The sequence below is a fragment of the Amborella trichopoda genome, chromosome 3 (assembly GCF_054954075.1).
Source record: "Amborella trichopoda isolate Santa Cruz 75 chromosome 3, AtrichopodaSantaCruz75HAP2 v2.0, whole genome shotgun sequence".
Lineage (NCBI taxonomy): Eukaryota > Viridiplantae > Streptophyta > Magnoliopsida > Amborellales > Amborellaceae > Amborella > Amborella trichopoda.
Window position 1 is genome coordinate 49,618,562 of NC_142338.1, and position 27,465 is coordinate 49,646,026.

The window sequence follows — 27,465 nt, forward strand, 5'->3', positions numbered from 1 at the left end:
GACGTTTTGTGCGCATAATGCCTCTGATCGAACACCCAAGCCAAGCAAGATTATCAAATCTCAGTAACTCTTCCTTATGCTACAACTGGTCCCTCTCTCTCTCTCTGAAGCAACATTATCAACTTGCAACATATTCTCAATAATTCTTCACGCTACAACTACCTAAGGTCTCTCTCCACGTGTTTGACAAGGGAAATTAAAACTATATCGATTCTAACATACTCATATATATCGATTCTGACATAGCTATAGTCATAGAGAGAGAGTGTCACATATATCTCAGGGATATATTACCAAAAAGGAGAATGATTTCATGCAACTGTTGTATAGTAATAAAATGCAACCATTTTCAAAAATTATGTTAGAGACCTTTGTTTGACACGAATTTTTAAATGTACACTCTTTTCATTTTGAAGAACAATCACAAAAAAGAAAATTTTGAAAATATTCTCTAAACAGTTTTCATTCTAGCCCAATTAATATAAGCTGTTCATTTTATTGAGATGGTTAGATATAGGCCTTAGAAGCATTTTTTTATTCCCAAAGTTTTTATATAGAGTTATCATCATTAGATTAATAATGCTAAAAAAGAAAAAAGTGATTTTGAATAGTTAAGGCTTAGATCTTGAAATTCACCAAATGGATGGTCGAGATTTATTATTGGATGGGTACTAATTTTGACCATATCTAGAAAGCAAATTGAATTTTTTTATTCATAGGATTGATTATGAGGATGAAGAGAATGTGTGTGCAAAATTTGGGGTCATACAAATGCCAAAAATATGGTTTTCTAGATGTGTGTTTGTATTATACTACTATACAACCATTGCATTGGATCATTTCCCTATGAAAAATGTAGGGTATTGGTTTGATTTAATGGGTTATTATAGAATTCATTATCACAAAACGCCAGTAGTTGACCCAGTCATTCTATTTGTTTAGTTCTCAATTGTGCCTACATATATCTATATATAGGACCTTTTCATATCCACTATCCACTATTGTTAATGGTTCTTTATGCGTTATTGCTTTTATTGAATTTTTAGACATCCAGTAATGGTTATTTGTATTGTTAATGGTTATACTTTTAATGGTTTTGTGTGTTATTGATTCATTGTTTTTAAGATGTATTATACTATTAATTGTTACTTGTCTGCTATGGGCTCTACAAAAGGAGATAATTAGGTGAATTACAAAGAAAACAACTAATGACCAAGGGTACATAGATTATGGTTTCTAGATAGAGCTAAAAAAATTACTGCATAATTTTTTCAGGTATTATTTTCAATTGACTAGCTTAACAAGTCCATGTTATAACAAAGTCACATTAAAGGTAAAATCATTGTAATTTCTTCTATTTATTGGTATCATTCCCATTTTGTGAAGATCGACAAACACATTCATCTTTAAAAGTAAGATGTTGATTGTATTTTTCGAATATTTATTTTTAGATTGTATTACTTCATGTACATTGTAGAACAAGGTTAAAACAAAGATTGGAGTCGTATCACACCAGAGAAACTTAGTATTTTCTAAGAAATATGATTATTTTATTTATACTTCATGAGCACTTACTTTGAATCAATTTGTTCATGATCCTATTCAGAGGATGTTTTCTTTGAAGTGAAAATAGTAAACAATAAAACCGGGTGTCATGGCTCAGAACCAAAAGGCCATGATAACAAAGAAGTTGTTGTGGTGTATGATGTTATAGATTTCATGTTAACATTTATGAAGATTGGCATTATAAATCTTTTATATAGGTTCCCCTTATATCTATCATGCATTATGTGTTCTCATGAAATAGTTACTCATGTATTTAATATATATTATTTGTTGTCATGCATGACCCAATTAATTATAAATTATGTCCAAAATTTATAAAAAGAACATTATGTAATAAAAAGAAATGTATATAATAGGAAATGCATACTATTTATGTGATTAATTACGGGATCGGCCACTATATTTCTATATGCACTCTCCATTGCATATGAACGAAATTATTTACAGGATATTTTAATTTCATTTTACGTGCAGCACACGTAATCCAACTAGTATCATATAATATGTACAATTCCAATAGAAAACCATATTTTATATTGGGATGAGGTTTCATTGTGTCAACCGACATGGTCCCCCTCTGAAATTTATCTTATAGATGGAATTTTTATCCAAAATTTTAAGAATTCATCATCTAAGCCAAGCTGATCATAAATAACAGTAATAATAATAACGAACTTAAAATATACTATTTTGGGATGTTTTTGGCACCGTCCATATCTAATTAGACCCCGTGCACTTTACACATCATCCATCTTAAAGATGGACATTGGAGAACCAGCTAGCTCAACGTCGTTGAGTCAGCTAGCTCAAGATGGACATTGGAGAACCAGCTAGCTCAACGTCGGAGAGTCAGCTAGCTCATGCACCTGCTGACTCATGGAACACTTTTACTTTATATTGTCGTTTTATATTGCTGTCTCTCCCTCTTATTCATGAACACTTTTCCTTTATGTTGTTCTCTCACTCTAAAGTGCTCCTCTTTTTACTATGAAGAGACTCTCAGTTGAGTTACTGCCACTATGTCATCGCTTGGTTGTCAATAATTTTGGAAACTCTTTTCTATTACCCATTCCAATAATCAACAGTACTCTCCTCTTTACAGTCTCTGAAAAAATTGACTCAAAACTCTATGCATTTTTAATTCTCACTAAAAATGAGCTTCCTACGTGACCCTCCGTTCTATACACCAAGCAAGCTCGGCGTGAGTGAAGGATATATGGTCAATCTCAACCCTCCACTATCGAGATGGAGCGGTGGATCCAACCTTGAGAAGTAGGGGGTTTATTATTTGCACCCATGGTTTACCCATAACACAGTGAGTAATATCAGAAAATGGAGTGACTAATATTCAACCCATGTGCATAAGTGGTTATAGTAGAATCAAATGGGCAGGAATGCTAGGTCAGCTTATTTGGGCTCTAGGGGACTTGGAAGGTTTAAACACTTGATCTCCCACCCAAATTGATATGTCTACCATTAAGCCGAAGCCCAAAGGGAACCAAAAAACCAAAACTAGGTTAGATTATTTGCGCTTTTAGAGACATACTTCAAGAGTTCAAAACTTTGACCTCCCTCACCCAAACCGATGTCTGCCGCTAAGTTGAAGGGACAATATAACGTTGGGTTTCCAAAAAACATCGGATTTCATAGTTTCAGCTGTATACAGTAATAAAGATTTAACAGCTAAATACCAATCACATTTCCAAGAACTTGTAAAAAAACCAAGAAAGCAAACAAATCACTCTGACAAAGTATGCAACTCAAAATTGTAGAGTTATACCTTGATGAGATGGAACAAATATTTACATGGCAGTTTCCAAAATAACAAAATTGCACAATTGCCAATGAACTCGGACCACCAAAAATAAAAATTTAAATTATTCACAATTGTTGATTTGCCCATTTGAAGCGTGATCCTTCAAATTATTTCATCAACCGGTGAATTGTTCCGGGGAAAGAATGTCAGTCCAATGTGGTGATCTGTGTACACAAACACGGTGACAGAATCAATTCAAAGCATATTAATACGAAATGACACTGAATTATTGAAGCGTCAATAAAACTACTATGTGTTGGATGCAATCTTAAATTAGACATGTACAATAGAAGGTTGGATGATAGAGAGAGAGAGAGAGAGAGAGAGAGAGAGTAGGGAAAAGGCCACTGAATCAAACTGGAGTCTATCCATTATCAGAAATACATGAGGTCCCCCAGTCAGTTTGCTATAGTACAATTTGTTCTTTGTCTTTTTTTTTTTATTTCTTTTTTTTTTTTTTTTTTTTCTAAAGTGCTGTTTGAGATACCAAAATACAATTTTATTCTTGTTGCTATTACAATTCTGACTCTCTAGAGTCTATACCCTTGATCTTCATTATTACATCTCAATTTCACTGCATTTGTCCAAGGATAGAAACAAATATCAAGTTTTTAGTACATTGGGGTCCTATCAGAAGATTATTAAATATGATATCACAAATGTTGTGGACATTGGAACCACACAAGATAATCTTTTTCCAAATTTGGTGATGTAAACCTCCTGATATTATTAAAAATTTGCCTTCCCATATTTCCTAATTTCTTCCCTAACATTTTCAAACATAACTAAATACAGATGCATAGATAAACTCGTTATAAATGATAAATATAAGGAAAAATGAAAAATGAGCGTGTGTTTGCCTGATGGAATAAGTTTCCATTTTTTTTTTGGTCTGCATGAATTAAGTAGCACTACTGCCAAGAAGCAGTTCTTTAAACCAGAATTGTTGCATATTATATATCCTTGCCAACTAGAAGCCCTTCAATCAAACACCTGTCATGAGTCAAATTAAGAGATCACCCCTTAAGGTTGAATAGCTGGCATTTAGCTTCGGAGATGTATCGACAGTCTTTCTTTTAGCAATTCGAGCTTGGGAGATCACATCCTAAAGATACTGTTATCAGTTTGACTGATACCTTCAGTTGATCATGAAAATTCTAGGATGCCCAAATATTTTTAATCTGATTCGAGGCTAGATATGGTAGAAGCATCATTAGAAATGACATATCCTATAAGAATAACAACCTTGATACCCAAATTTTTATCAAACAATGAGGCCAGTGCTGCAAAAACAGGAAAGTGTTCAGACTAAACTAGGGTGTCTATTCAAGTCCTAAATGGGTTTTTACAGTCAGACCGAAGAAGAAATATGACACAGCTGCAGCAAAATTTTGCCATGGGTCCCCATTAGAAATGTCTCTGGAAAAAACTTGAACCATTGGCCGCTTTGCCATAGGCACAAACATCTCCTCTACTCAACTATCATCCTAGAGCTTTTCCATAGGCACAGACATCTCCTCTACTCAACTGTAATCCAAGTCTTAACAGTTTCAATTAACTACCAGTCAAAACTTATATTGTTGACAGATCCATCTAGTAATTTTTGAACTTATAAAGCCGAGCGCCACACAAACAAGAAATGATACTACTCCACGTATTATTGTGCAATTTAGATGCAAGAACCACATACTTGGATGGTGTTCTCACGATGTAATCTGATCCCTTTCCTGCTCTTGAATCCCTTCCCTAACAGCTTCCTACCCTAATACTCAAAATATTGGCGGGCATTCATCCACTCCCACCTCCACTCATTCTTCCACTCTCTCTCCTGCTTCCTGTAACTATGCTCTAAAATAGCTTGAGATCTTCTAAGCATATATCTAGTTATGCTTCAAAACTTCGATGCATGAGGAGGTTTCATGGTTAAAGAGAAGCAGAGCAATAAACACAAAATGGGAACTAGAAGGGGTTCATAACCATGTAAGCGGAGGAAACAAAGGTCAGATGAATATCGAAAAGAAACAACTGCAGCAAGATTTAAGAGGAAGATATCATGTAATTTTTTCCAATACTTTCAACTGGATTAGCTTATGAACCTAACAAAATGAAGTCAGGAAAGCTCCTTAACAGTCGATGATAACCATGTTTGAATAATTTTTATTATACGTTTTTTCCATTTAAGCTCAACAGACAGAACTTTCAGCACCAAGATTCTGAAAAAAGTTTTCTAACATAAGAACTGGATTAAAGAGAAAATCCTTTCAAGAAATGACACATGAAGAGGTGCTATCATTTTTGCATTCCATGGAAGCAAAGCATATTATTTCTCAGTGGTAGTATAGCCCACAGAAATAAATAGGGCAACATGAGCAGGTAGTTCAATTATTTCTTGACAAGTACCAAAACAATGCAACACACCCAAACACATGAAGAAAATGTAAACAGGATCTTTACAGTGAGACAATCAGATAGATATGATATTGAACTGGAGTAAGTGTTCTACCAATCAGAAGAAGTTGGTAGTAAACTCATTCAAGTTCATATTCACACTAAAAATTATGCAGTTTCAAATAAAGATTTGACCAACTATGAAACCATACCTTATTGCTTTTATCCACTTTAGTTTAAAGAAGCCTGATTACTCGTCATTTCCATCACAGTAGATCTTCCCTGAGACTCAGATTGTTGATCTTTTGATCTAATAAACTCTTTCAGATCTCTGAGCATACAAGACAAAGTAAAAAACTGTTATAATTGTTGTCGTTGTAATTTTAGAGAACAACAAAATTTTATTAAAGGTTGGGAACATACCTGCATCTGGGGAGATCACAACCAGATTCCCTGCAACCCCGAGCATGGGTTCCTAGGATCCGCCACATCTTCAAACAATCAAGACAACCTCCTTTTTTACGGACTTTGCATCGGCTAGAGTTAGCATGATTGCGGAAAAGTTCTTTGAATTTAACACAATTGGAATATTGGCATTGGTCAACCCTGCATCTCGCACTATGTCGAAGAAGATCCTGCTTTATTTGAGGCCAAGGAAAGAAATCATACAATCAAAGGTTGAAAACAACTATTAGGAGCCCTTTCCCATGTGTATGCATGCAGGATAATAGTGCTGTAATTTTTAATTGTCTCTCATATGTCAAACAGATATCATACAACCTAAAAGAAATATTCATCATGAGAAATTTAAATGGTACACAAATGGTCAAGGGAATATGTAATGTAATTCACTGCATTGTGGAAATGTCCATTGACTGTCCAGTACTGTACTGAAGCCGTTAACAGTAACGGAAGAGCAAGCCATGCCTTGGGTCATATCAAATTCTGATAGTGCCCTTTCAATCTCCATCACCATCCCTCACTTCAACAAATGCGGATCACCCAATTGTGGTGTGGTTTTACGATAGTTCAGTGGATTCCAGTATACTTTCTCTATGGTAAAAAAAAATTCTTCTAATCACATATTCATCGACGCATAGAACCCCAGAATGGGATCTCTCACAACTTTACAGACACGATTCAGCTTAGCGATGTATCATACCAAATGTTCGTAAGGAACATAAACATAGCCAATGAATGCTCACCTCCTTATGTCCCACTTCATTCTTGGCAACAGATAGTCGACCCTTCAGTTGATGACAGTGATTCTCACCACCATCTCTTTGGAAACATTTCTCACATATGGCGTAATCCTTGAGCGTCTCACAATGCCAGCCCTTGCCTTCCTCAATGTCAAGATTGCATATGTTGCATTTTGAGATTGAAACAGGAGCCATTGGATTGTGCAGATAGTCGAGAATCATCATGGAGGAATGCTTTGCACGGCGTAGGGTATCAAACTGAAAATGATTGTCTACACAGAAGCATAAGAAAGTTTGTTGTGTATGAAAAACATCAGATTCCAAAATCTCATCCCTATCCTTGGTGTCTAAAGGAACATCATCCACCTCAACCTGCAAGCATTTAATATATAGTTAAAGGGATTGTATACTACGAGATCATTTATCTTTGTTACAAGGAGGTCATAATTGCTACTAGCAATTAGATGTTAAATTGGATGGCTGTGTGCGTCACAAAGTGTGAGAAATAGTTTTTGAACTTTGAGTCTAGTCAATGATAAGTTCACAACCACCTGATTTGAAATCTGAGACACAAGAGTGATTGTGACCTCCTTGTCTCAAAAGTAAATAGTCTCTTTGTATAATTTTCCTAGTTAAAAAGCATGGCAACAAAAAAAGCTAACTGATGTAGCAGTAAAAACATTTTAGGAAGGATAACTACAATCCAATAGAAAGGAAACTATAAATTAACATACTGCAGGAAAATCATTATCCATTGGAATATCACCATCCAATGATATGATCAACTGATGGAGAAAAAGTGTGGTTTCCATGTCATGCTCGAGTGAATCCCACTCTATCTCCATCAACGCCCATCTTTTTCAATGGTCCCCGATGACCCAATGGACTATGATTTTCCCGTAGTCCATATGATTATAGTTACAACATAAATACAACAGTTGAAACGCATAGAAGGCAGTCCATGTATGCTGAAATTTAAATGTGATTGTCTGTGTCTAAATGTTCGACTTACCAGAGAAAGGGCATGTGCCCCCCTTTTGTTACTAGGATGACGATCCTTTTCAGCAAGTTTTCTTTCAGCATCATAACAACTTTAAGAGAAACATCAAAGCAGTTAACATTTTTCGTAATTTAAAAGTCAAAAACAAAATTTAAATTGAAATATATAATGCATAATGCAAAAGATAAGCTCAATATAAGTTCTTCAAAATAACCAATTTGGTTCTTCAAAATAACCAATTTGGTACATTTTTGCAATATCTGGACTACAATATTTATTTTTGCATAAATGGATATGTACCTAAGCAGAAGATAGGTTAGTCCTTTTTTTTTATTATTATTATTAGGTTAGTCCTTCTTCACTGTGTGTAACACTCCATCTCCCAAGAACCCAAAAAAAAAAATCTCCATGTGATTTGGAGGTGATACAATTTAAATTCTGCTGCATCCACACTTTCCCTGGTGCTCATACTCCCACTTCCACCTCAAAATTGGTTTCTAAATTTCAGTCATCTCAGAACCATCAGAGTATTTTATATGATTTTCCAAAGAATACTAAGAATCACCTTTTCATTTAAAGGTCCAAATAAAACACCAAAGAAGTTCATTCAGTTTAGGCCTCTTCTGAGGCTTTTGTTTCTAGTTTAATAAAAACTTACGTGATATGATTTTCAAGTATTGTGAGAATTTAGCTTAATAGTAACATTTGAAACCATTGGGAAAAAGTCAATTAAATCATTGTTTGTGAAAATTCATTCACTAAATCAAGATCAGTTAGAAATAAGCACTTACTTCTCACAAAGACAAATATTTTTGCACGGGTTGCAGACCCAGAGCTTCCCAGATAGTACAAATTGACCACAGTGGGTGCACGCACGCTGCATGTGGATCAAGATGAAATCACTCCTAGTTTTACAAATGGAGACTCCAAGCTGGCAAAGGAAAAAACAGTGTAAATTCATATAAGACGAATAAGATGAACAAAGAAAGAAACACATAAATTACCAGGTGTTAAAGATCCTCAAAAAGATGAGAAATGCAACTGATCAATAATGATATTTTTATTCAAAAGCGGCATCTAAGGTCAAGCATGTCTTTTTGGTAAATTGGTCAAACATGTTCATGTATAACAATTTAACAATTTGAGTAGCAAAAAAAATTAGAATTTGAAAGATACAGGTAAAAGAAAACTGGTTCGTACTTTCTGCATAACTAGCGCTTCCTTTGAAGCATCATTTGCAACTGCAGCTTGTGTTTGAGTTTCTGGAGCCACTTTTGAAGTTGGTCTTTTTCCACTCTTTCGTAGTCTTTTACTATCTTCTTCTTTAAGAATATTAGCAATAATATACTCTGCCTCTCTAGTAAAGTAATCGCCCTCAAAATATGGCACACGGCTCATGGTCACCTTCGCCTTCTTTTCACCAGAACACAAAAAGAATTGCTCATACATATTTGTATTCTCCACCACAATATTGTCATTTGTGGCCTTCAATATCATGTCAAGATACCTAACAAAGAAATAAGCAATTATCCTCCAGTTCATTGTAGGCTTCATTCCAAGACAGAGGACTTTAACCTCAAGAAATTGGAACGTCTAGTAAGCAACTAAGCGTTTAAAGGAATGACTGCATTAGATGCACATAAGAATACACAAGCTCAAAAAAGCACATTGGCGTGGAGGCGTGTGCTTTAGATTGCGCACACGCATGCATGCGCACGAACACACACACACACACACACACACAGGGGGAGAGAGAGAGAGAGCTGACCACTGACGTAGCCTATCCAACTTCGGTGACTTTTGTATCTCTGGGTGACAATACAGGATATAATCATCGCCTTTCCGAGGAGGGCAGGCCCATATAGAACAGCTCACAAAACCTCTACTTTTGCAGTACTCAAGATATCCAACCTGACAAAAGAAAATAAATCATTTCCAACTTCCACGGATCACTGAAACAATTGCCCAATACAAAACCATATCTACCCAAGCTGAAATATTTTAACAAGGCGGCATCACATATTTAACGTTAGGAACAAAACCATGAGGCGTAATAACTTCAAAAGAAAATGGGATGAACAACCATACTGGGTGGGGACTGGTACCAATATATACCAATATACACCAATATATTAGATATCAAATGGGACATAGAATGATATTTTTCCAAAATGATATAACTGGTTATATATGGAATATATAGGATACAACAGAAATGACATAGCACCTGTCTGCTATATCTCATTTTTAAATATTCAGCAGATTTCAAAAAATAACAGAAATATAGCAGATATTTGGATGATATTTTCTAGAAATAGTGAAATAAAGGGAGTTATACTGGGAAAATTACAATTTTTCATTAAAGATTAAACCCAATATATTGCCCTTTACACTGATATAAATCACCCAATACATAAGCAGAAATCAGGAATATATGACCATTTTTCCCAGTATTGACCTAGGCCCCATAACAATATCAAGACAGGCATGGTCTAGGGCCACTATATCAGCTGCTATATCTGATTTGATAACGAAGTTTTTTTAACCATGAATGCAATGCGTGATTCAGGATTGGAAGACATCATATTAGCGGATGACACAATGAACAAAAAGAAAGGAAACAAAGGAACAGCATGAAGAGATATGAGATCCTCACCAAAATTTCTTGATACACGAAAGTACGAAGAGGCTCCTCTGTAGTAGCCTTAATATTAGGCTGGAAGTACTTGACAGAGTCAAGGTATGAAATACAGACACGACGATTATTTGGATACGGACATTCTGAACCATATTCTTGGACATAGACACAAAAGAGGCAAACATCTATGCTTTCAATTTTTTGAAACAACAATATGACCTGCAAAAATCATCAAGAAAGCCAGGTCAGGAATATGATCAAGCAAACAGAAAACATCAAGCCAAGACTTCTTTCAACATGCCTAAAAACTGATGGCATGAGCATCATGCCTGGCTCCCTAATTTTTTATTTTGGAAATGTTTCGAACCTTTGACTTGTATGGAAATTCAGTTGGGTAACTATTATCTTTAATGATCTCCAGAAATTGTTGGTTCACTTGCAATTTCTTGTCAACGGAGGAGACAACTCTAATTACAAGATCTTCTGCCCCTGGAACCTGAAACCAATTTGATCATCATTAAAATGCATGTAAGTTGCAAGTTGAACACTCCGTTCCTCCATGAAACAAGAGCCACAATTTTACAGTATGCCAAACATTTAACAGTGCATGCAGATGGTTAGAACTCGCATCATCATATGGAAGGAAACACCATCAGCAACAACTAAGCCATATTAAAAACAAATGGTTTGAGAAACAGAATTCAAAGAGGGACGGTAAGTTGCAAAACATGGTCTGCAAGGCTTGAACCCAATTTCTAGCAGCTCCAATTTCCTGCAGCTCATTGCTTAAATAGGAACATCTCATGCATACCATTGCTACTATATCACCCACAGGGTGACCTCTTTATCCCACTTCTGTTCGCTGTCACAGGGAATCCATAGTTACCAGGATCTCCCAACCAAGGGGTTGATGCAGCTCTGGAAAGTGCTCTTGCACTCCAGAGAGGACGATGTTGCTCCTCTACAATTTTTAGTCTCCGAGAGCTTGATCCTTCCTGTTAGAGATCTAGATCCTCAGTTACACAGTATCCAAGTTCCTTTGCATCATACTTGTGGGTCCAAAGGTAAACTAAATCGAAGTTCCACAAACATGTGATCAAGATTCCTTTAGTAATAGGCTCTACTGTCCCTCTTGCCCTCTTTAATACGTCACAAGTTCAGACCTTGAGTTTCAATTAATGCTAAGCAACGGCTATTTGCGGTAACCACTTAAACACTTTTAAGTAATATATAATATATCGATTGCATGTTTTGTTCACATACATAATTTCTGGTGGTAGTAGACCATACAGTCCTTTTTGGTTGGGCTCTTTAACATGTCAAAAGTTACATCGCGCTTCAACTTAGTACACTTATCTTAATATTTTCTTTATTCAAAAAAGACGGATAGCTGTGATTGTTATTGCGTAAAGTCATTAAAAAATCATTCAGAATGTAAAAAGTAAAACATTATATAATGATCTGATTTTCCTAATTTTTCTACAAAGTTCCAAATTTTCAGTTCCTTTGATTTTTCATTACTTAATTAAAATGTAAATTACACTCAAAAGAGTACAAAAAATAGAATGATTGGACTTCTTACATTAGAAAAATAATAATATGAATCTTTAAAAACTTCATTAATTATTTATAAGATTATACAGACAGAATTCCCGATCTAGAAGCCTAGTTATGTGCACTCAAAGACCTTGATTTTCAACCAGATGGAGCCTGATCTTGTAGAACTTATCATCTGAACCCCAGAAGTTCGGATCAAGCTCCCAAATGCACTGGATCTCGATCCCTAAATTTTGGGGTGTACAAAAAGTGATCCCGAACCTCGGGACCTAGGCTTTCACGATCCCTCGCTCCCAATCCAATCTCAGAATCCGTCCCTATCCCAATCATACTAACGATTAGGGAGTTGACTCGGTGAGACTCAGCCGACTCTTAAGAGAACTGGCTAAATCTCATTGGAACTTTTTGGACTTGGTATGTGTGTGAGACATCACACTCCAAGTTTCAAAACAGTGAAAGCATCAACACCTAGATTACCCGAAGTTCCATTCCCTACCAATTGATACAAATGTCAGCTCACTGCATATTTGCTTTTTTATATCATGTTTTAATCCTAGAGGCTTTGGAAACATGTTTATTCTAAGGCGCCCAAGTGGAACACCAAGTTAGTGATGTGAAACATGACTTGCAAGGTTCTAAAAGGAATTAAAATACAACACGAAACTTTTATCCCAAAAAGAAATGTTTCGGCATACCAGATTTGTTTAAGATAAAGTAACATTTATTCAACTTATAAATTTCAGTCATTCCATTTTCTTCATATAGCAATACGATCCAAAAAAGAAAGGGCGAAAAACAAAAACAAAAAAAAAGGCACAAATTTCTACATGTTTTCTATAATTTCCCATTCTAATGGTGAAGATAGAAAAACCAACTCCCAAAATCTGGACTTTAGAGTGCCCGTAAGTTGTATTACTCCAACTCCAAGTTATAGGGGAGGGGTATTAGAGCCAATTTCACTCCACCAGCAAATGAAGTCTGAATTTCAAATGAGGTTCTCTAGCCCATGTCCCTCTCCTAATGTCTAGGAGGGGGTTTAAATTTCAATTAAATTGCATTGCATAAAAATTGGAGTGCCATATTGAGGGCATTTTGTGGTCAAGATTTAGCGAGTAGGGTTGTCTAACATCACCATTAGATTGGTATACTTGGAAAAAAAACCCTTTAAAAATGTTAATAAATCATTCCAGATTATATAATGAAGTAAAAGAGAAGCCTTTCTTCTCCCACGGACCTATAAAATCATTAGATAATAACAGTCAAACAACCAAAAGAATCAGCTTAACTTAAAGCATCAACCTGAAAAATAAAACAGAAATCCATCGCTATTTTAAACTTCTTCTCCATACCTAGGATAGAGATGTTGTCTATAAAATCATTTGATAGTAAAAGTCACGCAACCAAAAGAATCAGCTTAAATTAAAGTGTCAACATGAAAACGAAACAGAACATCTTGTTGCTTAAAGCTTCTTCTCCATACCTAGGATAGAGATGCTATATCATCTTGTGAATTCGCAATACTAAATAAAATGAGCATCCAATGCATGGATATGAGAGTACGTCTCCATTTAGCGACCTTCATCTATCCTATTATAGCATTATTTAAATACCAAGAGATCTGAAGAATTCATGCCCAAATTTGTACCATAAAATAAGTAACAAGATAAACCTTCCATTCCCTGAACATAGAGTCATTCAAGGAAAAATGTCAACAAACCATGATCGTTTCAATTTGTCCACTACACATACACAAGCACACAAGAGCCAAAAGAAATTGGAGGATAATTTGAGAAAAAAGACCCTTTATAGAGTAGTTACCTTACCTCATCAAAATTCTTGCCCAATATTCTTGCTCTCTCTTCTCTCTCCCACTTAAGCCGCCTAAACAGCCTTTGCTCCAAGTGATCACTAAGGATTGTTGTCGGCAAATCTTTTGCACTGCGAAGAGTACTTTGAGGTAAAGGTTTTCTCTCACCTCCCTCGACTTGCTTCAAGTAGCAGTAAGGACAGGTGTATTCGGCTTGCCGTGAATCATTTTTTCTCTTATTAAAAAGGGCACATATCTGATGGTTCCAGGATTTACATCCATCGCACTGAACCCACTGCAATGAAGCATCACACGAAAGTAAGGGGAAAATATCCACAGATGAAAATTATGTCATATCCAATTCTAAAAAGATTAAAACCAACCTCTTCATCAATTTCACAAACATTATTTTTCTTATCAAGACTTGACTTGGGAACCTTGCATCCCTCAACTTCAATACACTCTCCACGTGCTCCATGGAAGCATTTGGGACAAAAATAAGACGGTTTCTTCCCCTTGCTCGTGGTATAATATATAGCATCTCTCTTGACATGAAGTCCACATAGATTGCAATACACATCAGGTGCAAAAGAGAGCTTCCCCATACAACACAACTGGCAAGAACTTTGATTTGAAGAACTCTGCATTGCTTGACATTGTTCTGCCTTTGCTTTCGTCTTGATATATTGAAAACACGAAAAGTTATTGAATCTCATAATAATAACTGACATAAGGACATTTTGAAGGAAAACTACGATGAAATAACTACCATTGCATAAAAAAGAATCAAAGTCACATGTTACAGTTGAAGAGGTTATGACGACATTTTGAGGGAAAACTAAGATGAAATAACTACCATTGCAGAAAAAAAAAATCAAAGTCACATGTTACAGTTGAAGAGGTTATGAGATAAATTTATTTAAAGCATCATAGAACGGCTACTATGTTATGGAATGAAAAAATCCAAAGAATTAGCACAGAAAACTTCTCAACTAGAAAAGCATGACTAAAATGCCAAATGTCTAAAATTATAGAAAGGCTACCAATATTTATCCCAATACGCCACTATCTACCAAAAAGAACCACAACCCTTGTGGATTGGCAGGATAAATGCAGATACATCTTGTTCACACCTCATTTTCATAACATGGGCCCCAATTACCTAGGTATCTATGAAGAAAGAGTTAAAGGCCAACAGATCAACTAATCCATTCCCCATTAATGAAATTAAGAAATGTTTTGACTGTAAAGAAATAGGCATATCATCTACATGCATATTGCTATACATTTAAACTGTACACAGATTAATTAAACTAAGTTACCAATCGAGAAAAAAGAAAATAAAAAATGCCAACTAGGAAAAGAGGAAAGTACAATAGAACTTGCAAAATATTAATGTGCCCATTCAAAGAAACCCACAAAGAATTTAGACAAAGACATGTTTAAATGAAGAGAAGTACAAGAGTTCGCCAGGATAATTTAAATTCGAGGGAAGGCCCTTCTATCTCAGTCCCAAATGGCAAAAAGCCCTTGATGACAGAAGATTGCACTTACGATTGCCTTTCATTGGTTCATTGTTGTCTCAAAACTCTCATCATTTACCCACAGCACACTTTTTTTTGGGAGAAGTTAACGTTTGTATTAAGTAAAGAAGTAGTTACAGAATAAGTCCAAAAAATGGCAACCCAAAAGTCGGGTGCTACATACATCACAACAATGAGACACGCACTTAGGTGCTCTGGACAATTGGAGAATGGGAAGGTGGACCTAACAAACAAAAAGAGATACTAAGATGAGTGGAACCCAGCTCAAAAAGTTGCCAAAACAGTTCCATTTGCAATGCGCTCAGGAGCTCCTTCTTTGGGGAATCAATCAGCTGCTGAGTTTGCCTTCCACCACGTCTTCTGAAATGAGGGGAAATGAGAATTAAATATGCCTCCATAGATCAAATATTTGATCAAAAATGTGTTCGAGATGTCAAGGGCAAATAGACCGTATGTCCAAGAAATGACATTTTTTGAGTCACCCTCTATCACTAAAGATGTACCCCAATTCTGACTAGATCTTTTGATGCCCTCTAAAAGGGCCACAGTTTCAGCCATAGTGGCATCAAAGTGCGCAATGAGACCGGAGTAGTATGTGATGATGTCCCCAGCATGGTCGATGAAAAGACCCCCATAAACAGCAAGTCCCGGGTTGCCAAGTGAGCAACCGTCAAAATTTAATTTGATTTGTCCATATTCCAGTGGTCTCCAAAGGAACAACCGTGAAATTTGTGGTGTCCTTGCTTGAAACATTGATACCGATTATTGAGGAAGTCTGTGGTAGTGTGGAATTTGAAAGATTTCCATAGCTTTGATGTGATCTTTAAGCTCCTCCTTCCAAAATTCTAGTGTTTCTTTCAGTCCATAGTGCCCAAATACTTGCTGCTAGCACAGCCCTCCAAAGGGGATGGCCTGCAGCTGCAAATGGAGGTAAGAAGTAGGCCTTGAATAGATGAGGGATGATTGGGTAGGACTCAAGGATGCAGAAATAATTGCAGCAGGTCAGCCCACAGGGACCCAGCCACTTCGCAGTGGAGGAAAAGATGATTGTTTGTTTCCTCGTCATTTTACACATGATGCATCAATTTGTCTTTGTATCTGGTCCACGGTGACTGCTCCTTTCGAGACGGCAATCCAACTGAAAGTTTGAATTTGGAGAGGGATAGGTTTCAGCCATGTTGTTTTGGCAAGGTTACATGATGGAGGTTGCACCCCCCCCCCCCAAGGTGGAGGGTGAGGGGGGTGAGTTTAGTATGCCATATAAGAATGACACAGTGAAAGTACCGGAATGGAGATGGCATCCTATTGATTTTGTCATGGACCCTAGAGGTAGGTAAGTGGCTTGCAAGAGGGATAAGAGGGCTGCAAACTCGACTTACTCTTGTTCCAACAAACCCCTCATGACACTCTTGAGTCGCACAATAATTCAAAGATTGAGCCACTGTATCTTCTTGGTTTGTGGTCAAGTGAAAAGGTGATTGTAAGGGACTACAAAGGGGGAAGTCCTCAATCCAAAGGTCATTCTAAAGCTAACCCAGTCACCACTTCTTGTCCTAAGTGAAATGTTTTTCTTAAACTGGTTACGGCTGGCCCAAAATGAGTGCCATGCACTCGAGAATATTGCACTTGGTTGCCACTTGGTAACCAAGCTGATGATGTCGGCACTTCTGCGTAACAACTCTTAGCAACAAGTGTTGGTGTAACCATTTAAGGAGAAGGCATGTGTTGCATTGCCTCAAATTTCAAATGCCTAGACCCCCCTGCGATTTGGGAAGGGAAATAGTTTCCCAGATACATGGTGGAATTTGCAACTCTCCCCCCCGCCAGACCAAAAATAAATAAATAAATATCCCCCATTAGTCTTTATAATCACGTTGATGGAGGCCGGCATCTGGAAGAGGGACATTTGGCAGATAGGGGCATTTGAAAGGGTACCCTTGATTAGGACAATACAGCCAGCCAATAAGAAAAACCTTCCTTTCCAGGTCGCTATTTTCGAGTTGAACCTTTCCACTACTGGACTTTGCCAATGCAAAGTGGTAGGCCTAGGTGCTTTGTGGGTAAGGGTTCCACTCCAAAACCCAATCTTTTGGCGAGGGCTTGGGTCATTTTATAGTTTGACTAATGTTTCGTCTAGCAAAGTCCAATTAAAATGGTCATAGGCTTTCTTCCAGTCTAATTTGATCACAAACCCTAGGATCTTGGGTAGGTGCCTTGAATGGATGCATTCGTGGGCCACGAGTGCCATCGAGGATCTGTTTTTTGTCCTTGAAAAAGGCCCCTTGGTTCGGGCAAATGACCCTCTTCCAGTCTAATTTGACCACAAACCCTAAGATCTTGTGTAGGTGTCTTGAATGGATGCATTTGTGGGCCACGAGTGCCTGTCTAGGATCTGTTTTTTGTCCTTGAAAAAGGCCTCTTGGTTCAGGCCTAAGAGAGGAGTTTATGGGAGCTATTAAGGAGGCTTATTGGTCAGAAATCTTTTAGTTCCTTGGCGCTACTTTGGCGAAGCATACTTCTTGGATCTGAATGGAACAGGCAGGTAAAAACCAATATGGAGAGAGGTGGATGACCCAGGAGACCACTCACAGTTCCTTTGATGCCTTAATATCCATCTCAAGCATTGTGGACATGAGGCTATTATGGCTACCACTAGAAGGCCTATGCCGCTATGCCCATTATCAACCAGTAGCCAATGGCGAAGGAGCATGTGTTTTCTCAAGACACTTAAAATAACCACATTGGAATCAGGCTCATGCAAAGAGACAATGGGTCAGCACAAAACCAAATACCATAGTGACCTTAGCCATTCAAAAGGATCTCCGCAACCAAAACAACAGGAACAGTTCATGATATGATTTTATTTTACTTATATGCATTCTTATGGTCTTCTAATATTCATGAATTATCCTTCAACTACAACCATTTTGTAGTTTTCGCACAGATGTACCCCACACATTACCACAAAAATTTTATTACAAGATCTACTCAAGTTCTCTATGACGAGTTATGTTGTGGCCAAGTCACCAAGTTGTCATAATGTAAAGGAAGACCATTTCAGATCTGAATGATATGGTTTTCAAGTAACATGACAACAACAATGATTCCGTCCAAGTGGAATAATCTCAAGTTCCTACCACCTCCATTCAATTACTCATGAAAGAATAAGGAGATGCCCAAAAACTGATACACAATAATTAATTAGCAAAAGGAAAAGCAAACCAAATCTCTGTAGAACTATACTTCCGTATTAGGACACCAATCCTGTAAGCAAACCACCAGAAATAAAGGCGTTAAGGGTGACCTCTACAATTTGGAGAGGAACACCTTCAGAAACCTGAAGCGAAGAGAAGAGTGAAGCTACTTCCTCAACAAGGAAAATTTTAAAGAGGTGAATCACATTTATGACCATATTCTAGAAAGTCAGCAACTTAGAAGTGCCACATCAAGCATGTTGAAGAATGCAATTAAACAATAAATGTGGTGTAATGTTCTAGGGGACCATGCAGGATTTGCTTTTACTAGGCTATTCAAACTTCAAATAATTCAAACTAGACCATTGTATGATGGACAATGGTGCCACCAAGAGGATCCCACCAGCATTTTATATACAGTGTTCAAGACTGAATAATCCCGAAAAGTATATATTGCTTTATAAAAGACAAAGTAAACACCTCGAGGATATTCAAAATCAATTCTCTTCAGATATTAAATTAAATAGCCCTTTAAATCTTTAACTATCTTGACAATCTTATATACTCGATCGTATGCACCATTAAAATGTGGTAGAATACCTCATCCACTAAGAGAAAAAGAAAATTCACAACTGGTGGCAGAATCTTTAGGACAAACAAATGACATGTAACACAATCTTATATACTCAATCATATGCACCATAAAAATGTGGTAGAACACCTCATCCACAAAGAGAAAAAGAAAATTCACAACTGATGGCAGATTCTTTAGGACAAACAAATGACATGTAACAAAGTTTGCAATTCAATAGAGAAACGTGTAAAGCTTACTGTTACAATCAGCATAAAGAACGACAATGTCATATACCCCAACGCAAAAGATATTTCAGAATATTAAGTCCTACAGGAAACATACTGTCTGCATTCCTTCCCATAACAAAGATATCAAGAAGCATGGAAACTAGATGGACATGACTTGAGAAAGTAGACTACTAACCAGACCAATAAACTGTCTGAGAGCTTTGATATGAATCCTAATTTGCTCTTGGGTGAAATACTCAAGCAAAGAAGCACCTCTTATCTTTTGCTTCCCTTGTGCAGTTCCTTCTTCATGAACAGCTCGTAAGACAAGAGATTTCTGGTTCACTTCCATCCTGCATTTGTCGACCTCAGTGCAATCTTCATTGGTGACTTGGGATGCTAATTCACCTGAGGAAGTGAAAGAAACACCACCTTTCATCTGAGAAGTGTGCTCCAGACCATTTTCCATTTTGCTCCCAGGATTCTCATGAGAAAAAGTCAATGAACTTCCCATCTTCATAGATGTATCCTCATCTTGATCAACAACAGGCTCTTTGACTTGACCACTTGCTTTTACTTGCCCTAGATCACAAACCTCTGATGTTGGGGTTAAAGGTTCTAACGAAATATATTTTGTTGAGGAGTGCTCGACCTTCATTCTTTTCATTGGAGACTGCAGATCCTCTGGAAGCTGAAAGCTCGGAATCTTGTGACCATGCCATGTGGGATCTATTCCATTTTCCATTTGGCTCCCTGGATTTCCATTAGCAGAAGTCAAGGAACTATCCACAAGTCCTACAAAAGCAGGCTCACCAATTTGAACACTGGGTTTTTCTTGCTCAGGATCTGACACGGGCTCTGGCAAGTATTGGGCTGTTGAAGAATGCACCCTATTTCTTTTTAGTGGATATTGCACATCCCCCAAAGGCTCAGATTTTATATTCTGTTTACTGCTCCTTGTGATATCCACCTTCCGAGAATTTGATGGCAGGTTGAAAGATGCCTTATGTAGAAATGTAACCCGGCGAACACAACCACAAATAAGACAAGCTTGGTCACTACAGCAACAATAGTGCCCCCACAATTTCCTCAGTGGCTGGCAAAGTAGAAGTGGACATTGAACTCCTTTGCAACTAGAAATGTGCATCCAAATCTTTTGAGCATTCCCACAATGACAATAGGAGCATTGGCTTGCTGAAGCTGAGCATTTGTTGCCATGGTGCAAGAAAACCAGCCATTCAACATTTACGCATTTCCATTCTTCATTATCGCACTTTTCGAGGGCGTGGGTCCGAGAAGAAGAAGCTTTTGACAGGTGGCACTTCATTGAACCAGTAAATTGCACATTCAGAGGTTCCCCATTCGAAGGAACAGATTTTTTAGAAACATCTTCACTGCCATGCTGCGTCATCACTGCAGATTGTGACTGATAGGTGCCCATGCATATACCGTTCATATGCATCTCCAATACTCCCTGCTTTGGTGCTCCTCTCTGCAATTCAGCAGTTGAAACACAGAGATGGTTTGCAGGATGTAGACTTATTTTATTCTGTGACAGCAATGTTTGTCTTTCATTTGGCATAAACTGGTGATCCATTGAGTGACACCCATTACTGGGATCATTTTCAAAATGGTTTTGCTGATAGCTAGATGGGCTCTGAGAAATCAAATGCTGTTGGGGAAACTGATTCTGGAAAGCTCCATGGCACAATTTTTCCCCTGATTCAGGCAATTCAGGCCCAGAGGAGTTTGAAGCCCTTGGATTCTGGCTTGGAACATCAATTTTAAACCATTTTAGACTTTGATCCTTCAGATGAGTCTGATGTTGAAGGAGCTGTGAATTTGATGAGTTCAAATTCATACACGATGGTTCCTTGAAAACCCCTGAACCTGAATGCCTACCTTCAAATGGAAACTGAGAAGCTTGTTGATTGGTTTGCTCCTCAGAGACAAGTCTAAATCTTGAATACGACGCTTCCCTCTTTGAATTCATCATGCTCCCCCTTGTACAGTTTGAAGGCACAGTTGATTTATATAAATTTTCATAATTGGAGAAGCCACTAGCATTTAGAACATGTGATAACCCTATATTGTAAAATACAATGTTATAAACACCATAAATCCACTGTTTTTACAGACTTTATAAAATATGAACAGTTAAAATACAAAGGAACAAAGGGAAAAGAGGAAACTTACTGCCCATTTGTTGTCGATCTTGTTGACCAATTTGTGGCCTCACTTCTGATGAACTGAGATGCTGAAAAGCATTCAAATACCCATTAGGAATTCCACTGCCATTTGATGTCGGTAAGTTGACTTCTTGATTCATCTTTACAACAAAGTCAGACCTTCCCATGGAGAATCCCCCATTGAAGTCCTCCCCATTATCAAGACAGCCCAACTGAAGCGGTCGGAAAAAAGGCTGGGCTTCTATTCCATTATCAGGAGCATTCATGCCACTTGACTCTTGTTTGCTCCATCCTGGAGCATGAATTCTTCTGCTTTCACTGCTATCCAGAGCCACTGTTGTGCTGCGATTCAAATAACCAACAGAACCATCCAAGAAATCTTTTGGAAATATGCTATCCTGTAAACCTGCAACATGGGGTTCCCTTACAAATCTCAAGAAAAAGATAATTCAATAAAATGAAAAGCATCATTATAAAAAAAAAGAATGAGATATTTCAGGACCAAGCTAGTTTCAAATAACCCTGCAATTGAGGATTCTTTAGTAGTATCGGTTAAAAGAAAATTAACATAAAAAATGAAAGAACTCAAAGTAACCATCTAAGAAAAACTTGGGGGAAACATGCTAATTTCAAGGAACACTGCAATGAAGGGATCCGGTTCCTTAAAAAATCAAAGGGGAGAACAAATTCAAGAAACTAAAAAGAACAGATGGAACAATCCAACAAATATTCTGAAGCATGCTAATTTCAAGTAAACCTGCAACGAGGCATACCACATAAAATTCAGATTGATGGGAATACTAGAAAATGAAATGAACCAAGGAAACCATTAAATAAATGTTTTAGAAACATCCTCCAGGTACTGTGAGGGGTGTTCATTGGACATATCACATTAAGAAAATTGTGAAAAAAAAAAAGGGACCAGATGATGAGCACAGCACACCAAGTAAGCATGAGTATCGTCTTTGGGAGCAAGAGATTCCTCCTAATTCCTGCTCATATTTGGCAGATGGAAACCTTAGGAGGGTAGGCGGGTTTCTAGGAAGAAGAAGAAAAAGAGTAAGAAATAGTTTGAAACTTTGAATAGCTGTTTTTTTTAATTGTTTTAGGGCTATATATATATATATATATATATATAGGAAAATGCTTAGATTAGCCCACTAGCTCATATGAACATATGAGCCCAACGGCCTAGATTGAATCTTGACCGATTTGACGGTCACGACCTCACTTCGTGTTTGAATTTTAAGTTTTTTTTCTACATATCCAAATAACTTGAAATTTTAGACGTGTATTCGTCAAAAATAGGATAATCTAATAAAAATATCAAAAAAATAATTTGCGAGAAATAAATTGATCAAAATACCCTTGAAAAGTTTCAAGGGTATTTTGGTCAATTTATTTTTTGTGAATTATTTTTTAAATATTTTATTAGGTGCGCCTTGATAAGAAGAACACACGCCTAAATTTTCATGTTATTTGGATTTGTATAAAAAAAATTAAAATTCAAATACGAAATGAGGTCGTGACAGTCAAATCGGCCCAGATCCGTTAGGCTCATATGTTCATATGAGCTAGTAGGCTAATCTCAGTATTTTCCATATATATATATATATATATATATATATATCCATGCTTATTACCAGCATAAATGAATAGTAGATTACTTGAAATCTGCAAAGCCGAGCCTATATATAGGCCTAGATTTGTATTTCTAGGTCTAGAAAAAAATGCAGGTAAAAGAGCAATTTCAGGAGGGTGAACTGCCAGCATATATATATATATATATATATATATATATAATTTCATTGCTTTAAGACTCTTTTCGTCAAAAGTCTAATTGTATGGGCAAAAACTGTACAAAACATTTAAATAAACATTATTAAAGCGGTGCATGGATGGCTGGAGGGGGATCACACACTTTTTCTCAGAAAAGAAAAACAAACTTCTATTGAAGAAGAAATAAAGAAGCTTAAGGCTTGGGCCCTAGGTGGGGAGAAACCTTAGGGTTACCCCAAAGTTGCATGTGCTTGACTAAGATGTTTTGCTGATTTTACTGATCTTTCAAATTTCAATTTCCCTACACCACAGGGGAGCTAGACAAGAAAGATCTATGAAACATGCTAATTTCCATAAGCCCTGAATTAGTGGGTTCCTTTAGATCCCACACTAAAGCATCATCATCATCTGAAACTTTTTGGGTTCGGCAAGATCTTGCACTAAGGCAAATTAAAAAAAATCAAAAGAATCATGGGAAACATCTAATAATGTTTCTGAACATGCTTTCAAGTCACTACAGCAGGGGATTCTTTAAGAATATAACATGAAATCGGATTTACAACAAATGGAAAGAACCAAGGGAATCATCCATCAAAATATTTCTGAAAAGTGAGTAATTTCGCTATGGGTGTTTGAATGATAGTCTTATTCTAGCAAGTAATTGTGCAATGGAATACTCCCTAAATATATCTCGTAAAAGAAAACTCCAAAGAGAGAAAAGAACCATACAAACCATACTCGAATTGTCTCTGAAACATGCTAAATTCACCAGCCATGCAATAGACATTTATTTAATAATTTCAAAACAAATTCAAGAAAAATAAAAAGAACCAAAGAAATAAGGCATGAATACTTCCAAAACATGGTAACATCAAGTAAACCTAAAACGGGTATTTTTCTGATAATATTAGTTGGAAGACAATGAAACCAACTTTTCTAGAAAGGTTCCCGTTTGAAATAAGCACACAATTGGGATTTTTTATAATATCAGGCAAAAGAAAATTCAAAAAAAACAAAATAACCAAAAACCATTAAAGAAGTATTAAAGAAACATGCAAACTTTGAGTACCCCACAACGGGGCATTCTCTAAATGTATCAGCTAGAACAATATCCAATACAACGAAAAGAACCAAGAGTCCCATCCACGAATTATCTTCAACATGCTCAATCAAACTAAGTCCCGGAGCGGACATTTCTTTAAGAAGCTCAAATAAAAGCGAATTCAATAATACAGTTCACAATTTCCAAAAAAAAAAAAGCGAATTCAGTAAACAAAGGAAGAATTCATGAACATTCGCAAAAACATGCAAATCCAAGTTACCCAAGAATGGGCGATCCTCCTAGAATTTCAGATTAAACAAGAACGTGAAACCACCCATCCATGTAATATTCTAGTTTGAAATTAGGGTTACATTATCATATATGTAATGGTGAATTCGATAAAAATAAAGAAAAATAGAAAAATCAAAGCACAAGAATGAATCATACCTGTGCTCTCTGCCATTGCTGCAATTGACAAAAACTGATTAAGATTGATACGATATGGGAATTCCTTGCCCTAGGGTTTCCCCCCAGGGCTTCATCTTTCATCTCTCTCTAGTCTTTATCTTTTATTTAACCTCTTCTCTGTAAATTGTGGAGAATTCCTTATCTCTATCTAATTGCCTGTCCCCTCTCGATTTTCCTCTCTCTCTCTCTCTCTCTCACTACTCACTCAATTTTAAATTTTCTCGTTGGAGGGTAAAAGGAGGGAGAGATGTTGCAGTTAATTTAGATAATTGAATCATTACCTATGTATTGAGTAAGAATAAAAAAGATTTGTTCATTTAACATTTGGGAAAAGTTTATATAGAGCCGAGGCTCTAAACAATCAAATTTAAACCTATCTAAAAAATTTCACTAGAAGAGGTTGTTTTGATGCCCAAATATCCTCAAATTGATCATCTCGACATCAAGATGCATGGCCATGAAAAAAAATGGATTTCAAGTTTTGAAAATAGTATATTTTATAATGTATTTTTTTACCGTCAATTTTCAAGTTTTTGTATATCTACGATCTACACTATTTTTGAAGCTTTAAACTTTATAAATAAAAATAAAAATATATTTTAAAGCTATCACAAATATTTTATATTTCGTGATACTATTTAAATACAGGCTCTAATTTGATTGTTTAGAGCCTAGGCTCTATACAAACCACCCTTAACATTTTTAATACGCGTGGTGAGAGGATAAATCTAAACCTAGTAGGTTAGGGAACTAAGGGAATCAAATCTAAAGGATATGTACATGTCTCCCTCGATGTCAAAGAGCAGTATATCCAAAATCAATGGAGATAAGGACGTCTCTTGACCGTCTAATGTAAAGATGGATGGCCAGGATGCTTTATTCCTCTACTCAAGATAGACTTCGAGCAATGCAAGTACACGTCCCAGCCGTTTCTTTGTCTGCATCTCAAGGTGTGGGAAACTGATATTTAGGAGCCACTTGTATGTGAAATATATTACTAGCGTAATACATTATTTCTTAATGGATTGTTATTGTTTAGGTAGTATTTAGATGCAACTTAGAAAAATATATTGTTGTTGTTTGGCTATATCTGGAAGAAATATAAGAAATACATTACCAATATTTTACCAGCACGTGCCTATAAACTATCATTTATTTCTTTTTTGTCACAGAATTTCACTAAAATGTAGAATTATCATTTCTTTATTTTTTGTTACAAAATTTCACTAAAATAAATAATTAAAAATCGTCATCACACCATTTCAAAAGGATTTCTAATAATAATATTATCACCATTCCAAAAAGATTTTTTAATAATAACTTGTATCATTTTACAGTCATACATTATTTCCTACTTATTTTAAATGCCTTTGGTACTTACATGCGATCACATGTTTTCTACCATGGCATTGGTTTCAACAGGATAAATCATTGGAACAATTATTAGAATAACATGATTTTATTATGATAAACCTTATTTTTATTTATCTTTTATATGAATCTTTCAAATGTCCCTCTATATAATTTCAAATAAACAATAAAGCTATGATACTAAATTCAAAATCTATAGGATACGAGTTAAAAAATAAGGAGAAGTTTGATTAGTAAACTAGAAGGTTTGGTAATTACAATATAAATTTTTGAGGTATTGGAGGAGACTAAAGAGGTATGTTATTTCAATTAATATTTTAATAATCTCTTATGGGGATTATGTTGTGTGAAATTTTTTATTATAATTGTGTTGTGTAATTTATTACTGATTACTGATTTTTATTTTCATTATTTTTGTTTTTATATGACACCAATACCTTCAGATGAGGGGACGAGCTTAAAAAGAGAGGGATCGCATTATGTTATGTGAAATTTTTTATTATAATTGTGTTGTGTAATTTATCATTGATTATTAATTTTTATTTTTATTATTTTTGTTTTTATATGACTCTTTAGATAAAGGGACGAGCTCAAAAAGGGAGGCATCACCTAGTTATTATGAACATAGACAGTTGCATCAGATAAGGGGAAGGGAGGGATCAAATAATTATTATGAAAATACACAGTTTACCAGAGAAGATTTTTATTATGATTGTGTTGTGTAATTTATCATTGATTATTGATTTTTATTTTTATTATTTTCGTTTTTATATGACTCTTTAGATAGGAGGACGAGCTTAAAAAGGGAAGGATCGCCTAATTATTATGAACAAGGACGGTTGCATCGGATAAGGGGACGAGTTTAAGAGAGAGGGATCAACTAGTTATTATAAAAATAGACAGCTCACAAGAGAAGCTTTTTTTTAATCAGAGATAGGGTAGGCAAAAATGCACGCGAACGATTTCCCAAAATTACCCGTCACTCGCGTAATAGATTTTTCATCTATCACCACGCGTAATAGATTTACTGATTTTTTTGGGAAATCTCACATAATCATTTTTCATTTCCTTACAATTAAGTATACCCAAATATGAAATTTCCT

The 27,465-nt window shown here is 36.2% G+C and overlaps 1 protein-coding gene across 7 annotated transcripts; it reads right to left on the bottom strand.

Annotated features, from left to right (window-relative positions):
• Positions 1 to 3,320: 3,320 nt before the first annotated feature.
• On the bottom strand, positions 3,321 to 25,262 carry LOC18429101 (histone acetyltransferase HAC1). Of its 7 annotated transcripts, none has more exons than XR_016051452.1 (15): positions 24,971 to 25,261; positions 21,710 to 22,108; positions 19,710 to 21,598; positions 14,358 to 14,651; positions 13,986 to 14,269; positions 10,978 to 11,106; positions 10,629 to 10,829; positions 9,741 to 9,883; positions 9,173 to 9,479; positions 8,764 to 8,849; positions 7,985 to 8,063; positions 6,976 to 7,344; positions 6,194 to 6,405; positions 5,983 to 6,101; positions 3,321 to 3,546 (listed from the first exon to the last, which is right to left on the bottom strand). XR_016051452.1 is itself a non-coding variant. In XM_011623382.3 (15 exons), exons 1-14 carry the CDS (start codon positions 24,984 to 24,986, stop codon positions 6,002 to 6,004), a joined length of 4,557 nt encoding a protein of 1,518 aa, XP_011621684.2. In that variant the 5' UTR covers positions 24,987 to 25,262; the 3' UTR covers positions 3,321 to 3,546; positions 5,983 to 6,001. The 7 variants fall into 7 exon arrangements, 4 of the variants coding, with proteins under 4 accessions (XP_011621684.2, XP_088717225.1, XP_088717224.1 ...); XR_016051450.1 differs by having other exon boundaries at positions 8,764 to 8,903; XR_016051451.1 differs by having other exon boundaries at positions 6,194 to 6,408; positions 8,764 to 8,903.
• Positions 25,263 to 27,465: the final 2,203 nt, after the last annotated feature.

What these genes read in the sequence shown, in the direction of transcription:
- LOC18429101 (XM_020664228.2), bottom strand. An exon ending in TGGGCAAGAATTTTGATGAG is followed by an intron (nt 11,107 to 13,990) that starts GTAAGGTAACTA and finishes AATTGGTTTCAG; the next exon opens with GTTCCAGGGGCAGAAGATCT. An exon ending in TGTGATCTCCCCAGATGCAG is followed by an intron (nt 6,102 to 6,193) that starts GTATGTTCCCAA and finishes TTGTATGCTCAG; the next exon opens with AGATCTGAAAGAGTTTATTA.